Raw genomic sequence first — 16,900 nt, 5'->3', positions numbered from 1 at the left:
TTATTCAAAACTGCATCCTCAATATTTCTACTTAGCATTAATATATTAATTTGACCAGATAGTTGAACTTTATTTGCTTATGGCTTAATAGCAATGCGGCAAACTAAAATATATCATAGTACCCTGATTAGCATAATCCATTATCCCCTTAATAAACCAATATTTCTGCTGAGAAACCTTATAACTTCAATTAGTTTATTGCATTTTACTGTCAGGATGGAGCTGATTTTTCTCGAAGAACATAACCCTCGTTGCTGATACTAAATGGTACAACTTTGCTCTCCTTAGTCCCCATTTCCCACAAAGTGACCCATATACAATTCCATGGATTATTTGGCAATACAGCAAACTCTTGTTATAATGGACCCTTGGGGGGGGATGGTGTCCATTATTATTGATGACTGTCCGCACTAACCAAGGAAGGTTTTATCATTGTATATAGTTGAAACAAAGAACTGTACATGATGGTTCAGACACAAAATGACACAAAGTACTGGAGTGATTCAGTGGGTCAGGCAGCGTTTCTGGAGAACACCGATTCAGTCTGCTGAGTTACTCCTCACAATATGGTTTCACCATAAAACTAGGCACCGATGCTGCAGGTATGCACCAATGAGCTCTTCTTCACCAGTTGATGTGGCTGTTGTTGCTGCTCACATTGCATCCCCCCCGACAGGATGCTTTCTTCAGGCTGTCGTTACCAACAGGATGTGCTCGATCACCGTGGGACTCAGTCCCCTCTACCCGTTGCCTTGTCTGCTGCCCCGCCACCACCTCCCCTGCAGTCACCCGATATCTTCCAAGGTGGAGTATGTCGGCAACTCCCGGGGGGAGGAGAACACGATGGTGGAGGAAGGGAGAGGCTGAGTGGACAAAGTGACAGGAGGAGGAGAAGGAGGCAGTGGCGGAGGGAGAAGGCACATAGCGCATGTAGACCAAGCGACAATGATAGGAAGAAGCGGCAGCCGGTGAAAGGGGAGGAAGCCCCACAGTGACCAAGAACGTCCTGTCAGTGGTGGTGGTCTGAAGAAAGCGCTGTCCCCAGGGGTCATAACGTGAGCCGCAACAACAGCCACGTCAACGAGACCATGCGGAGAAGAAGGGCTCGCTGGTGCACCTTGCGAGATGGAGTGACATCGGAAGCCGGGGCGGCGCCAGCAGGTCCGTCCATTATAAAGGGGTCCGTTAAAAAGAGGGTGTACTGTACTCTTTCCACTAATTTGCAGTGGGTCATTCAGGTTGTATCCCTTGAAGTGAGCAATCTTAGGGAATGCTGCAAGTCCAGATTTTAACTTTGTCCATTTATCATTAAAGAAGATTTTCTACTTTTCCTGCACATGTGAAAGATTTCATAAAATTAAAGCAATACTTTTGCTTGCACTTTTCCCATTTTGTAATTTCAAGATTATGTTAAAAGAAGAAATAATCTTCATAACACGCAACATTCCATTTTTTACACAATTTGCAGTGACATTCCTCAGATACTGAGGAATAAAACATGTTTAAGAAAGAACGGCAGATGCTGGAAAAATCGAAGGTAGACAACCATGTTTTATTCCTCGAAGATAGACAAAAATGCTGGAGAAACTCAGCGGGTGGGGCAGCATCTATGGAGAGAAGGAATAGGCGACGTTTCGAGTTGAGACCCTTCTTCAGACTGATGTCGGGGGGGGGGGGGGGAAGAAAGGAAGAGGCGGAGACAGTAGGCTTATCGGAGAGCTGGGAAGTGGAGGGGAAGGAGGGAGAAAGCAAGGAATATCTGAAATTGGAGGTCAATGTTCATACTGCTGGGGTGTCAACTACCCAATGAGGTGCTGGCAATGGAGGAGGCCCAGGAGTCCTTGAATTGTGATTAATGCAGATCATATTCAAGAAATGGCCACAGCAGCAAGGTTAAAATGCAAAACGAGCAGAAATATACAGTAATGTAGGTGCAGGAGAGAGTGCAAGTAAATTGATTTGTTCGCATTTTTTCTTAATCAAAGTACTGTAATTATCTTGCACCTAATGCAATAGCATATTGGCAGGAAATATTGGCTGAATAAGCTAAGAATAAATCAGTGACTGCTTTCATTTGCAGAGATTTGTCATTTGTTGCAGAACTAGGGAGATACAGTATGATAGATTTTGTAAGGAAATAAAATCAAGTAATGCAATATAATCCAGATGAAAAGACAACACCAACAGGCTCATGACTCCTCACCAACTCAATCACAAAGAAAGAAAGAGCTAAATACTGCTCCAGAAGCTATTATTATATCCCCATATTTTTGTTCCATCAATGAAAATATACAACCTTTCTTCATTGTAAATACAATTTACTTGCTATTAAGGAAAACAGCTTAATTTTGAATGTTGACATAGGATAAATTCTGCATCATTCAGAAGCTGAGCAGCATGTGTCTCAGCTTCAGCAATTATATTGTATATGGATGGAGTAAAAGTTACAATGCACAATTGATAGTTAGTCCTAAGAAATATGTTGGGACAATAATAAATATTAAGCATTTCCAAAGAAAGGCTGAACACAAAATTGTGCATGTGGAAACTGATCTGACTATGCCCATCCAAATAATAATGTAGGCACATCACATAACCCATCCCATCAATACAAACTGAATATATTCTAAATCATATTTCTGTTACCCATTCAAACATTTTATGATCAGTTATGGGAATGCATTACACTCTGTTCCCAGATTTCATAAAAACAAATCAAATTACATTTTGATTGTTAATTAGCAAGTGAGCTATAGTTCTATCCTGTTATCGGATTGCAATTCTAACACAGATGAAATTTGGTAGTTTAGTTTAGAGATACAGCATGGAAACAGGCCCTTCGGCCCACCCAGACCCCAACAAACACCGATCAGCCGTTCTAACTAGTTCTATGTTATCCTACTTTACACTCCCTACACACTAGGGCCAATTAACCTACAAACCCGCATCTTTGGGATGTGGCAGGAAACTGGAGCATCAGGAGGAGACCCATGTGGTCACGGGGAGAGTTGCCTCGCAAGAAATGCCTAGTGTTGTTTTGCTTTGTTCCTTTATGCAAGTATTGCCTATGCATACTTCCTGTCCGGATCGCACATGAAAACATCCAGAGTCATAAAATAAACTTTAACGAAAACTTGTCAAAATCTCTTTATACGTTATCCTATCGATGGTGCTGTGGCATCACTTGCAGGAGTTACGATTCCAAGACAAGTTTAAATCTCACTTTCTATTCCAAAATACATAGATATCTGAAGAAGGGTTTCAGCCCGAAACGTTGCCTATCTCCTTCGCTCCATAGATGCTGCTGCACCCGCTGAGTTTCTCCAGCATTTTTTTGTGTACCTTCGATTTTCCAGCATCTGCAGTTCCTTCTTAAATACATAGATATTATGTTGCCTCACGTAAATACTGCCTCACCCACTGAGTTTCTCCAGCATTTTTGTCTACCTTAGATATTATGTAGTGTGTTGATGTTAGTGAGGAGGGTAGTCATAGAGCGAAACAGCATGGAAACAGGCCCTTCAGCCCAACTTGCCAACATGTCCCAGCTACACTATTCCCAGTGGTTGGCCCATATCCCTCCAAACCTGTGTAACTGTTTCTTAAACGTTAGGATAGTTCCAGCCTCAGCAACCTCCTCTGGCAACTTGTTCCATACCCCCACCGCCCTTTGTGTGAAAAAGTTACCATTCAGATTCCTATTAAAACTTTTCCCTTTCACCTTAAACCTATTTCCTCTGGTCCTTGATTCACTACTCTGGGCAAGAGACACTGTGCATCTTCCCGATCTATTCCTCTTATGATTTTATACACTACAAACATTTTATACACTTTGGGCAACAGAACTACAATGATCACAATGGGACGTAGGCAGGACAACGGCAGATAGACTTTAAACCTGATAAATGTGACGCGATTCATTTTGGAAGGTCTAGAAAGGGTAGAGCATGCACCATGTTCTACCCTTTCTAGACCTAGCGCTCAGGAGTATTAAAGATCAAAGGGAGCTTATGCAAAGGCCCAAAGATCAGCACAGCTAGATAAAGTGCTGAAGGCATATGGGATGCTTGCTTGGATTAACTGGGGCACAGAATTGGTTAATATTGTGTGCAGTTCTGCTCACATTAGAGGAAAGGTGCAACTCTACTGATGAAGGATTGGTTAGCTGGATCTGTTCTGCATGGAGCAGAGCAGGCTGAAGGTGTACCTGACAGAGGTCTACAGAATTCTGAGAGATATCGACAGGGTGAATAGCAAGGATATTTTCCCTATGGCAGAAATGTCTGACACCAGTGGACACAGGTTTAAAATGGATATGAGGAAGAGTTCCTCCCGCCCCACCCAGAGACTGGTTACAAACTGGAACAGTCCGATTGAAAAGATGGGGTAAATGGGTTCTCTATTTTCAGCCTTTATCTTCAAAAGAAACAAACTCATTCCAAAATAGTCTGAACAACCATGTTTGGCAGACTCGCTCCCAAAGTCAAAGTCAATTTTATTCGTCACAGCTCGAGACATTGGGATGTTGTCTCAAAATCTGTTTTTACTAATGGGACATAATTTAAAGCATCACTTAAGTGCGAATGTACTTCAACTTGGAGTGTACAATCAGATGCATAAAATCACAGTCCACTGCCTAGAAATTGAACCTAATGCATCTCAGGGCTGCAAAGTGTTACATATTGCACCCATATGAAACTGGAAATCGCAGTTCTTGATTTAAGAGATCATTGTTGTGATATGCTCCCCGGCAATTATATTAAAAACTGATCTGTAGTTCCACAGATTCCTAGCTAGTCGCTGGACTTGCAGCTGCCATGTCATTCATCGATACAAAGGAAGTGGGTTGGTACTTTTAAACAGATCTCTCTGTGGCAACTGAGGAAATTAGGGTGAATGGGGAGGAGGAAATAGGGGATATGAGGGGGTTGCTGATAGTAGTTCACAGAATCTTCCATTTCTACACAAGACAGCTAGCACTGATTTTTGATAAAAATTATACATGATTTTTTAAAATGTGCTGGAGGTGGTTGATCATTTAAATTCACACACTGTTCATTGTGGTCTGCATAGTGTACATCTACTTACAAGGGCCATTAACCATGACTTTTTGATCGTAGTTTCTATTGTTAGTTAAATAAAACCAATGTCATTGTGTACATAATCTACAGAAACCTTCATCATGGTGAATTATAACAGAAAGTACCTGGCCCAATTTCAACAGGGAATTGGCACAAGCACAGGCTCCAAACACTAAATTGGTGATTAAAATATTAAAAAGGGCAAATGTACCCCAATGTTTGGGCACTTATTTTGTCAACCATCACTTGAATCCAACAGCAGCAACAAGTGTAATGGAAAGGAACTACAGATGCAGTTCTGAAGAAAGGTTCCGACCTGAGAGACGTCACCTAACCATTTTCTCCAGAGATGCTGCCTGGCCCGCTGTGTTACTCCAGCATTTTGTGTCTATTTTTTTTAGCTGCAACAAGTGCCCCGATTTCCCATTTGACTGCATTTATTCTGTGAGGGATCATCTGGTTGAGGGAACTAACCCAAAATAACTTTGACTCTTTTGCTTTGCCAATAAAATTTAACTGTGCTAAGTTTAACTTGTTCCTAATCTTATTTTCTTAAGAACTACTGCTAATAAGGAGCAATTGCACATGTCAGATCATGTTTCATACTAACAGGTGTTAGTTCCTGGAACTCTTTTTTTAATATATTACTACATATTCAGCTGCTACATTGATGAATGGATGATCAGGTGTGTCCGATACTAATTCTTTTCACAATATTCTTAAAGTGGCCTAAGTGAAACTATGTTCATTATCAGAATGTATTTGTCTGGTGGATATTGAAGCAAACTCGAAGCAAACTAATTATTTTCCATTCATCTAATGAATGTTCTAGGGTGGTGGAAGATTCATGTCTTCAGTTTCAAACACATGGCGTGATTGTCAGTGGAAACTGTCAAGTTCATTTTTATAAAATAATCTACACACAATCATTGAAATAGTTTCTTTGACTAAGTCCACATTTGAAAATGTAGTACGTCTCAAATGCAATAAAAAATTAAAAAAACTTTCTTAGAAGTACACATAGAAGTACAACCTATTGCAAACATTAAAGCCAAATACCTATTCTCCTTTTTTTCTGTTTCGATCACAGGAAATTATGAAGATTAGGTGGACAAAATATTTACACAATAAAGAAAAGTCTTCACATCACTACACAGTATCCAAATGTTTGGCTACATTCACAATAAATGCCAGTTGAATATACACACGCCCCTATTAGAAATAATTGGCGGTTTGATATGTGTTCTATACACTTATTACATGAATCTATAGCTCTGGATAAAGTATTGCCAAAGCTCTACCAAAGCTAATGCAAGTAGATTTTTTTTAGCCTTTATTCGTCAATGTGGAAGTATATAAAATCAACTGTAAGATAATGATAAAATAACTGGATGACAAACTACTGTTATAAAAATGGATTTGAAAAGTTGGGGACTTGCTGATTAAAAGCTTAGTAAATTCTAGAATGACCTGAAGGAACTGATGAGATGATGAATCTTCTACTGGTGAATTAGATGCTCACAGGATGAGCAATTAAAAGAAAACAAATTGAACCAAGGCTAGATTTTTTTTAATCAAATATGTTTACATGCATGTTTTTTATGCATCAAATGTTCTAATATAACCAGAACCCAAGTATTAATTCTGCACTCACCTTACTTACCTGTGAGCAGATTGCAGATGAACAGATGTTATCTTGAGTTAACCCCAAAGGAGCTTCTCAACTACTGTTTTTAGTTCAGAACCAAAATAGTAAGTCTGCTGCCAGAAAATGGTGCCTTCCTCCAAATTAGATAGGAGTGGGTTGTGCTTGAGGGGTTATTACCATTTTTTTGTTTCCTATATCTTAAACATAAAAGGACTATTAACATGTTGAAACAATTGACAACCTACCTGCGGGCAAATTTGGATGTGATCTTGCTTATTATCCCGGTTGAAGTTCCTCTTCGAGCTTGAGACAGGGCACCAGTGTCATGTGACAGTGTTGGTGAAGCTGGCGGTCCATTGTACGTTGCAGTGTGCCGTTCCCGTAACTGGCCACCGTGAAAAGTGCTTCGGCTAGAGCTACCTCGAGGGAAGCGGGTTCGATCGGGAGTTGTAGTGCTAATACTATGTGCAGACGGGGACGCAGCAGGTACCCTTTGGGCTCCAGAGCTGAGTTAGGAAAAAAGAACATACGAGACTAGTTGTAATCTATTGTGTGATCCTAAAGGATTGCCTTTCATTATTTGACAAACACGGTTTGATGAACAATGTTCCATTGTTCAACATACTTTCTCTGCATTTGTTAAGCAGTTTAGTTTAGTTTAGAGATGCAGCACGGAAACAGGCTCTTCGGCCCACCAAGTCCATGCCGACCAGTGATTCCATTCCCCGCCCCCCGTACACTATCCTATACACTAGGGACAATGTATATTTTTACTGAAGCCAATTAACCTACAACCACCATAAAGCCTTAAAAACAATGTAAAAATGTGGTTTAAATTTGTTCAAAAAGATAAGTTTTACAATTAAGTGTGATGGGTTGTTAACTGGTCCATAAAGAATTTTTGTTAAACTTACTATTTTTGTTCCACATTTAAAGTCCATACAAGTAAAGCAAAGCCTCATTTACATTAATACCATGTGGGAAACAAATACAAGAACTAAATAATTTTCTTTATTATTTTTCTTCATTGCTGATTCACAATTAGTAATATCTGTGTACAAGTATTTTGCTACGTTGAAATATCATGAACTTGAAATATTAACTCCTCTTTTTCTCTCCAAAGAATATAAATATTTCTAGGAAATCTGTTTTGATTTCCTCCTTGTTCTGTTATATACAGAGAGAAAAGGGATATCAATAATTTAGTTATATGTGGATGCCAGAATGAAGCCACAAATAAAGAGAAACCATATTAAATTATTAACTTTAAAAAAACATTATTTGCTGAATAAAAATGTATTCCAATCTCAAAGGTAGTCAGCATATGGGCATGAATTTGAATTTTATTTTTAACTATACTTGGAAGAGCTTTTCCCTGTATTTTTAACTCCATTTGCAATTTCAATTGGAAAAAACTGTGCATGCTATAAATCTCAGATAAGAAAATATCAGAGCAGATGATTTTTTAAAATCCACAATGCCAAAGTGCTCACATTTGGTTTAGTTTAGAGATGCAGCACCGAAACAAGCCCTTTGGCCCACTGAGTCCGTGCTGAACAGCGATCTCCGCACACTAACACTATCCAACACCCACGAAGGACAATTTTACAATTATACCAAGCCAATTAGCCTACAAACCTGAACATCTTTGGAGTGTGGGAGGAAACCGGAGCACCCAGGGATCGAACCTGTGCCTCTGGCGCTGTACGGCCGCAGCTCTACCGCTGCAACACCGTACCACCCTTTCTTAAGTTAGTTTCTCATTTTGCTGGAATGTTCTATGTTTGGAATCTTGTAAATATTTACCTGGGCCGATAACCTTCACTCCCATCTTCTATGGAAGGCAAAGTGACCTTTATTGGATGACCAGAAGCTGACATTGATTTCTGGTGTCGAGGCCGTGCTGAAGGTAGCCCAGAAGATCCTGCAGGACTTGCGATGGATGTGGAAGTACTGCTTGCACAAGCAGACATTTCAATTAGGCTTATGGGTTTAGGCAAAAGACAGATAGAGGCCAAAATGGAACAGAAAATACCCGGGTCAAGAAATTAAAAAAAAAAGATACTCTGTGGTCCTCGTACATACTACCCATGGTCCCAACAAAAGCCCTACACAAGGATAAGAGTAGGTGGACCGAGATTGATTTGTTTAGTAACCTACAGCATAAACTATATATTCTATCAAAATGTGGGCACTGAAACATGATGTAACACATTTTAATTTTCTCTAATTTCTAGAAGGACATTTCTCTTATACCTGTATTTTAAATGGGCCAATTACACATTTGGTGCTTTAAAAAACTCTTGTTTCTAACCATTATCTACATATAATAACGACAGATGGCACAATGGGCTAAGTGTTCGGCTGGCAACCGGAAGGTAGCTGGTTCGAATCCCGCTGGAGTGCATACTGTCGTTGTGTCCTTTGGCAAGACACTTCACCCACCTTTGCCTGTGTGTGTCCTTGGGCAAGACACTTCACCCACCTCTGCCTGTGTGTGTGGATGTAATTATGTGAAGCACTTTGGGGTCAATGCAAGTTGACTAAAAATGTGCTATATAAATAAAGAAATTTAATTAATTATACTAAAAGGCGCTGTAAAGGGTCATGTTGTATGGAAACTAAGGGCAATCCTAAATGGTTGCCTTTACGTAACCTCCATTTATCTGCATCTTGCAAAATGTTAACATTTAATGCAAAAAATATTTTCTCTACATACGATACATTTTATAATTCTCTGGTTAATTTTCATAGAGCCATGCAACAGTGAATTGGGTGCTTTGGCATATCAAGCCCATGATGACCATCAAAGTTTTAAACTAATCCAATTTACCCACCTTTGGTCTGTTGTCTTCTATGTTTCACAGAACCAAATGCTTATTTTGGTACTTTTTAAATGTTGAGAGACCATCGACCTCTACCATCTATTAAGGTTGGGCATTCCAAATTCCATCTATCCACTGGGTGACAGATTTCTTCCTCAGATTCCCTCTAAAACTCTTATCGGAACGCATGCCCTCTAATATTAGACCAGTCTACTGTGCCGACATGTTGACTACCATCTACCCTGTCTTTGTTCCTTACCTACATCTCTGTCAGTCTCTTCCATTCCAAGGAAAATAAATAGCCCATCTACTTTCCCCACAAAACTGAAATCTTTCATCTCAGGCAAGATCCTAATCAATCACCTCTGCACCCTCTCTCATGCAAACACAGTCCTCATCTGACAGTTATCTGACCAAACTACTACCCTGCCAAGTTATCCCGTTATTGCAAGTTTCGAAACTGAGCCTATTTATAATAGAAGATCCCTGGCAATAATAGATTGCCATGGAAACTACTATTTACATTCAGAAAATTCATGACACATTCTATTAACAGCATGCATTTGCTCTACTTTATGCAAAATCTTTACCATGAGGTAATTTTTTTTAAACTAGGATCTTAACTTTATCAGCTATGTGCCAGCAAATACCCAAAGAAAATCTGCAAACAGAACATCAATTCTCTTTCTTTTATGCACAAAGTTATTATTTTATTTGAAAAAAAATGGAGTTCTCAATATTATTAATGTGCTGACTAACCCCAATTAATTATCATTCATGTTTTCAACTGCAACCTTTCTTTTCTGATGGCATCTCATCTAGTCTATCTCTTCTCAGCACGTCAGTGCACATCATTTCCTAATGGTTACATTCCTGGTAGCTGTGCAGAATGCTAATTTATTTTGCATTAAAAGACGAGAGCTAAACAAAATGAAATTTAACATCCTTGTTGTCTCAATATAACACCAAATCATGCATTTTGCATTGCACTATGCCATTATGAATGTCCAAGTTTATCTTCTGCTCCATATTGTGATTAATATGGATTTGAATCTCATTCTAACTTTATAGCATTGCCCAAACACATTCTCATATGCTGTCAAAGATGGGAAGAGTTAAAATTATAATAATATTAGCACCAAATTATTTCCTCCAATGAACAAACACAGGCATCATTTAAACATTTAGCAAACAAATAAAAAGCAAAATAAATAAGTAAATATGAGAAATAGATCAGTTTTATGGAACAAATATTGGTGGTATTTAATCATAACACTTTCATTTGTGTATGGAAAAATATTGCTCTTGATTCTTAATCACCTATTGCCAACATAAGTAGACTCTAAACAATTTTTATCTCATCAACATTATTCCTTACAGGATCTTCTTCAAATTTAATATGTTACTTACCGTGTACATTCCAATAATGGCCTCGTTCAGTTGAATATCTGCTTTTGTTTCCCAAAGTACACATTTTGCGCTAATTTATTTTTGATTAATGCATAACTGCTACACTCGTTATGATTTTTATTAGCTCTTTATAGCTCCATACTTGCTTTAATTTTGGGAAAATCACCGAGATCTGACAATATTGTTTTGTTATGGATTCTCACCTGCTGTCTTTTCCATTCTGCACAGCAGAATATCGATCTCCAGTGGATCGTTCACACACATAAGTGTTTCTTCTCGTCATACCAGGAACCATGTTGTTCTGACATAAGAAATGAAGTATTGTCAGATAGGCACAGTTTCACAAAAATATTCAGAAATTTAGATTCAGATTTTTACAATTTTAAATGTAACAGAAGTGTCACCATTTTCATAATTTTCCAGATATTGTACATAATAAAAGTGCTTAGAAAAGTGCAATAATCAATACAACTATTAGACTAACAGTCAAATTTTATAATTTTGTTCTAGCTACTAAATATGCTTGATTATTGGTTATATTTACTACTTTACATAAGTAACATTCTATTTTTGTCAAAAAAAGGCTCATTTAAGGACTCTTTCACTTTGGTACCTCACATCAATTCCAAGTAAAATCCACTTACAGAGCTTTCCATAATGTTTGGGACAAAGACCCATCATTTATTTATTTGCCTCTGTACTCCACAATTTGAGATGTGTAATAGAAAAACTCACATGTGGTTAAAGTGCACATTGTCAGATTTTATTAAAGGCCATTTTTATACATTTTGGTTTCACCATGTAGAAATTACAGCTGTGTTTATACATAGTCCCCCCCCCATTTCAGGGCTCCAAAATGTTTGGGACACATGGCTTCACAGGCATTTGTAATTTCTCAGGTGTGTTTAAATGCCTCCTTAATGCAAGTACAAGAGAGCTCTTCTCATCACCTTTGGAAACTTTTATTGCTGTTTATCAACATGGGGACCAAAGTTGTGCCAATGAAAGTTAAAGACGCCATTATGAGACTGAGAAACAAGAATAAAACTGTTAGAGACATCAGCCAAACATTAGGCTTACCAAAATCAACTGTTTGGAACATCATTAAGAAGAAAGAGAGCACAGGTGAGCTTACTGATCACAAAGGGACTGGTCGGCCAAGGAAGACCTCCACAGCTGATGACAGAAGAATTCTCTCTATAATAAAGAAACATTCCCAAACACCTGTCCGACAGATCAGAAACACTCTTCAGGAGTCAGGTGTGGATTTGTTAATGACAACTGTCCGCAGAAGACTTAATGAACAGAAATACAGAGGCTACACTGCAAGATGCAAACCACTGGTTAGCCGCAAAAATAGGATGGTCACGTTACAGTTTGCCAAGAAGTACTTAAAAGAGCAACCACAGTTCTGGAAAAAGGTCTTGTGGACAGATGAGACGAAGATTAACTTATATCAGAGTGATGGCAAGAGCAAGGTATGGAGGAGAGAAGGAACTGCCAAAGATCCAAAGCATACCACCTCATCTGTGAAAAATGGTGGTAGGTGTGTTATGGCTGGGCATGTATGGCTGCTGAAGGTACTGGCTCACTTATCTTCATTGATCATACATCTGCTGATGGTAGTAGCATAATGAATTCTGAAGTGTATAGACACATCCTATCTACTCAAGTTCAAACAAATGCCTCAAAACACATTGGCCGGTGGTTTATTCTACAGCAAGCCAATGATCCAAAACATACTGCTAAAGCAAGAAAGGAGTTTTTCAAAGCTAAAAAATGGTAATTCTTGAGTGGCCAAGTCAATCACCCAATCTGAACCCAATTGAGCATGCCTTTTATATGCTGAAGAGAAAACTGAAGGGGACTAGCCCCCAAAACAAACATAAACTAAAGATGGCTGCAATACAGGCCTGGCAGAGCATCACCAGAGAAGACACCCAGCAACTGGTGATGTCCATGAATCGCAGACTTCAAGCAGTCATTGCATGCAAAGGATATGCAACAAAATACTAAACACTTTCATTTACATGAGATTGCTGCATCCCAAACATTATGGTGCCCTGAAATGGGGGGGACTATGTATAAAAACTGCTGCAATTTCTAGATGGTGAAACCAAAAAGTATAAAAATGGCCTTTATTAAAATCTGATAATGCGCACTTTAACCACATGTGATTTTTTTCTGTTACATATTTCAAATTGTGGTGTACAGAGGCAAATAAATAAATGATGGGTCTTTGTCCCAAACATTATGGAGGGCACTGTATTAGTTACGTTCCAGCTAATATTAAACTTATACCTGGAACTTTCATTAACCTTTCATTCTGGGTGACCTGCATTTATCCCATTCTCACTCTGCACTATTGAGCAGAAAATTACCAGAATAAAACTTCTCATGTATAGCACATGCTTATTACTTTCAGTCTGTACATGAGTTTTTCTGCAGAACTGTAAATGGTCTTCAACTGTGGAGGCTAACGTTTGTTACCTGTTGACTGGATATTAAGTATGAACATCAGCGCCATCATTTCAAATAATGTGACAATAACATTGAGAGGAGTAGAAAGCAGTGAACATGATATAAGTCCAAGGATTTCTCCCAATAGACTACACCCCTATTATAAACACACAATGAACAGGAGGGAAAGAGGAATTTTGCATTCATTTCACACCTAGACATCTGTTTTAATTAACAGTGCACGATTTGTTCATTAACAGCATTAGAAAGGCAAAGCTGCTTGGAACAAAGAAATGCAACAAACAACTCAATCAAATTAATTTGCTGCTTACATTGGGCCCTGTTGAGGATTTCTTCCTTTCTAGACCTGAAAGTGGGCTGGCAGGGACATCCCCCTTGGAACCTACAGTGGTGCTACTTAATTTGCGAGCAATGTCTTTGTCCCACTCTTCCTTCTGGTCACTTTCTACGCTGTTTGCTTGAGGTCGTTTGGTGTATGACACAGCAGATGAGATTGATGGACCAGCTGTAAAACCGGAAAATACGGCAACAAAAATTAGTTAAACCTCAATTGTGTAAAATTCCAAGTATTTTTTTTAAAGCCGAAATATTTTAAAGCTCAAGCAAGTGAATATGACTGGACAACCGATAGCAGGCATAATAAGCATCATTATGAAGGGATGAGTTAGCCGTGGAAGGTAAACATTGCAAGAGCCAATTTCACAGGATCTCTCGATTTCACCTCAAATTTAAAAAAATTACCATAGAAAACAGATGATGGGCAGATAAATATATTGAACAGCCAAACTGTGATAAAGGCATCTTATATTTAGAATCTTTATAAAGCTTTCAACTGTTATAATAATTGACCTAAAAATGTACTACTCAATTATTTTTTCGTCTGACTAAAGCTTTCTCTTTTTGTTCTTGTGAACTGATGCTTTATGTACGAGTCAGAGGAACTAGTCACAAACTAATGATGTGTCTACACATTAAAGTTTGATTCAATCATGAAAATCAGAAACACACAAAAGGCCAAAGATCAATGATTTAAAATACTTCATAAACAATAAGCTTTCACCAGGTTTATTATCCTGTCTTTCACCCAACAGCTGTTTTACTGCTCTCTATTGTCCAAAGATGCTTTTGAAATTTCATATTTTGTCATCTTTTCGCTTTGTTATTAATTTACTTATTTATTTGCCTTTATTTATTTATTTCGTTGATTTCTTTATAATATCATAAGACATAGGAGCAGAATTAGGCCATTTGGCCCATCAAGTCTGCTCAGCCTTTCGATCCTGGCTTGTCTATTTTTTGCTCTCAATCCCATTCTCCTGCCTTCTCCCTATACCTTTGATGCCCTTACTAATCTCTGCTTCAAAAATACCCAATGACTTGGCATCCACAGCCATTTGTGGCAATTAATTCCAGATTCACCACCCTCTGAGTAAAGAAATTCATCCTCATCTCCATTCGATAGGTATTCTGAGACTGTGGCCCCTGGTCCTAGATTCTCCCATTGCAGGGAACATCCTTTCCACATCCTCTCTAGGCCTCTCAAAGCGAAAACACACAGATGGGGTTTAATTGCTGTATTGCTTTAATACCTCTTGCAATTTACATTTAGAAATATGACAGACATAAGATAGCTGATAAAGATTAGACTTAATTAGTCTGTAATAAAAAGAAAGCACATGCTTTTTGTTAAACAGACTAAACATATGGCTGGAATTTTTTTAATCGAATTAATGTGTCATAGAAAATATTCCCTTAGAAACTGACAGTTATAAAGATTTCTCCAGTAACGTTATAATGACCAACCAGCACCTACAAATGCTTAAACCCTTTAAAGAACAAAACAATTAGTAGATTTCCAGCCACATAAAAAATAAAACATATAAAGAATAAATCATGAAAGCTTGAACTTTGCAAATACTATCAAAATGGGAATGCGTAACAACAAGCCAACCAGCTTCTGGAAAAATAAACATTCAGGTTCTTCTTGTATGGTTTATTTAACCAGAATCTCTATTAGATGCTGAATGGGATTGTTGTGCATTTTAGATTTCTAATTTTTTGCTTGAAAGAAATGGCTTTTAAATCTATTATCCTAAAATTTACTTCTAACACCCAAATCTTGTTTGCAAACCATAATCTTAACAAAATAATGCAATCTAATCTGATAAGAATGTTCATTTACAGCTGCTCCTCGACCTACGATGGGGTTACGTTCCGATAAACCCATCGTAAATCGCAAATATCCTTAGTCGAAAACACATTTAATACAATTTGATCAAGCGACTGGAAGTGAGCTGCGGCTCGCTGCCGTTGCCCAGCATTTGCACCATCGTAAAGTCAAAATATTGCAAGTCAAAGCATCATAAATCGGGGAGCATCTGTATATTTATTCCCATTTGATTTCCCCCCCCCCAACTACATAAATAAAAAAACTTTTTTTTATTTTTTTTTTTTAAAAGGATGTTATTTAATTTCAATTATTTAACAATTAAATATCCTTCCTAAACAACATCCCATGATACAAATATTCAGTTAAAACTTCAGGTAAATGTCTAGCAACACAGGGAGAGACAATATACTGTCTACAAATTTAAATTATGTGTAATCAGATATGAACAACTGGTCGAATGGAACACTAAAGTTTGAACCAATTTAGGTTTTTATCTGTTAGTGACGTGGGTTAATAAAGCCTGCAAGAGAAACATTATTGTTCAAAAATTAATGCCTCACAGAAAGTAAATATTACTGGTAATTAAGTTTTATCAGGCTGTAGTGATTCAATTAAAATTAGAAGTTCCACATCTGCAATCCAGCAGGAACTGATAGATGGTGAAGGAATTATTTTGGAAAGGCATTGCAAGAGGAAAAACTTCAACTGTCAAATTTGAATACACAACCAAAAATGATGAACTTAGTCGATTAAGAATGCAAAATACTCTGAAACAAATAACTGGATGAAATTAAAAGTTAAAAGAAGGTTTGCTCCAGAACAGCACACTAAGGTGCCGCACACTCAAAGTTGAAATGTGCCATGTTACATTACATGTTTGAATGTCATCCTCACCATGATCACTAAACCGTCGTTGTTTCTGATTCGCTGATGTACTGCGCTGGACCTTCGAATGTGCAGGGGACTGCGTGGAGCTGTTGTTGAGATCGCTATTGGGTCGCGACCTTTGACACAGGTTACTACTGGATACAGATTCGCTGCCTTCAAACTGGAAGTTGGAACAGAAATGTTGTTAAAAATAAGTTTTGAAACCTTAAATCTTTATTTGTTTTCACTGTATTAAGATAAAACATTTTTCATTAAATTTTTAGTTTCCATTATTCCAAGCAATCTGACGTTAATTTTAAACGCATGGGTCAATACTTCCCGAATAGTGTGGATTGTGGAGTTTTCATCAACGAAAAATTGCTGCAAGTGTCCTCACTGCACATATGAAGGACAAATA

At 38.1% G+C, this 16,900-nt stretch overlaps 1 protein-coding gene across 6 annotated transcripts in view; it reads right to left on the bottom strand.

Annotated features, from left to right (window-relative positions):
• Window positions 1–16,900, bottom strand: part of mark1 (microtubule affinity regulating kinase 1) — a 142,878-nt gene that overhangs the window by 9,719 nt on the left and 116,259 nt on the right. For 4 of the 6 annotated variants that reach the window (XM_033025382.1, XM_033025381.1, XM_033025387.1 and 1 more), the window contains 5 exons: window positions 16,510–16,663; window positions 13,757–13,950; window positions 11,168–11,265; window positions 8,536–8,682; window positions 6,975–7,235 (listed from right to left, as the gene is read on the bottom strand). In XM_033025382.1, coding sequence (XP_032881273.1) covers window positions 6,975–7,235; window positions 8,536–8,682; window positions 11,168–11,265; window positions 13,757–13,950; window positions 16,510–16,663 — 854 coding nt within the window. The remainder of the gene's footprint in view (window positions 1–6,974; window positions 7,236–8,535; window positions 8,683–11,167; window positions 11,266–13,756; window positions 13,951–16,509; window positions 16,664–16,900) is intronic. The other 2 variants (XM_033025384.1, XM_033025385.1) reach the window with 1 other exon arrangement.

This window comes from Amblyraja radiata, chromosome 8, assembly GCF_010909765.2.
Source record: "Amblyraja radiata isolate CabotCenter1 chromosome 8, sAmbRad1.1.pri, whole genome shotgun sequence".
Taxonomy (NCBI): Eukaryota; Metazoa; Chordata; class Chondrichthyes; order Rajiformes; family Rajidae; genus Amblyraja; species Amblyraja radiata.
This window is presented reverse-complemented; position numbering and strand designations above follow the sequence as displayed.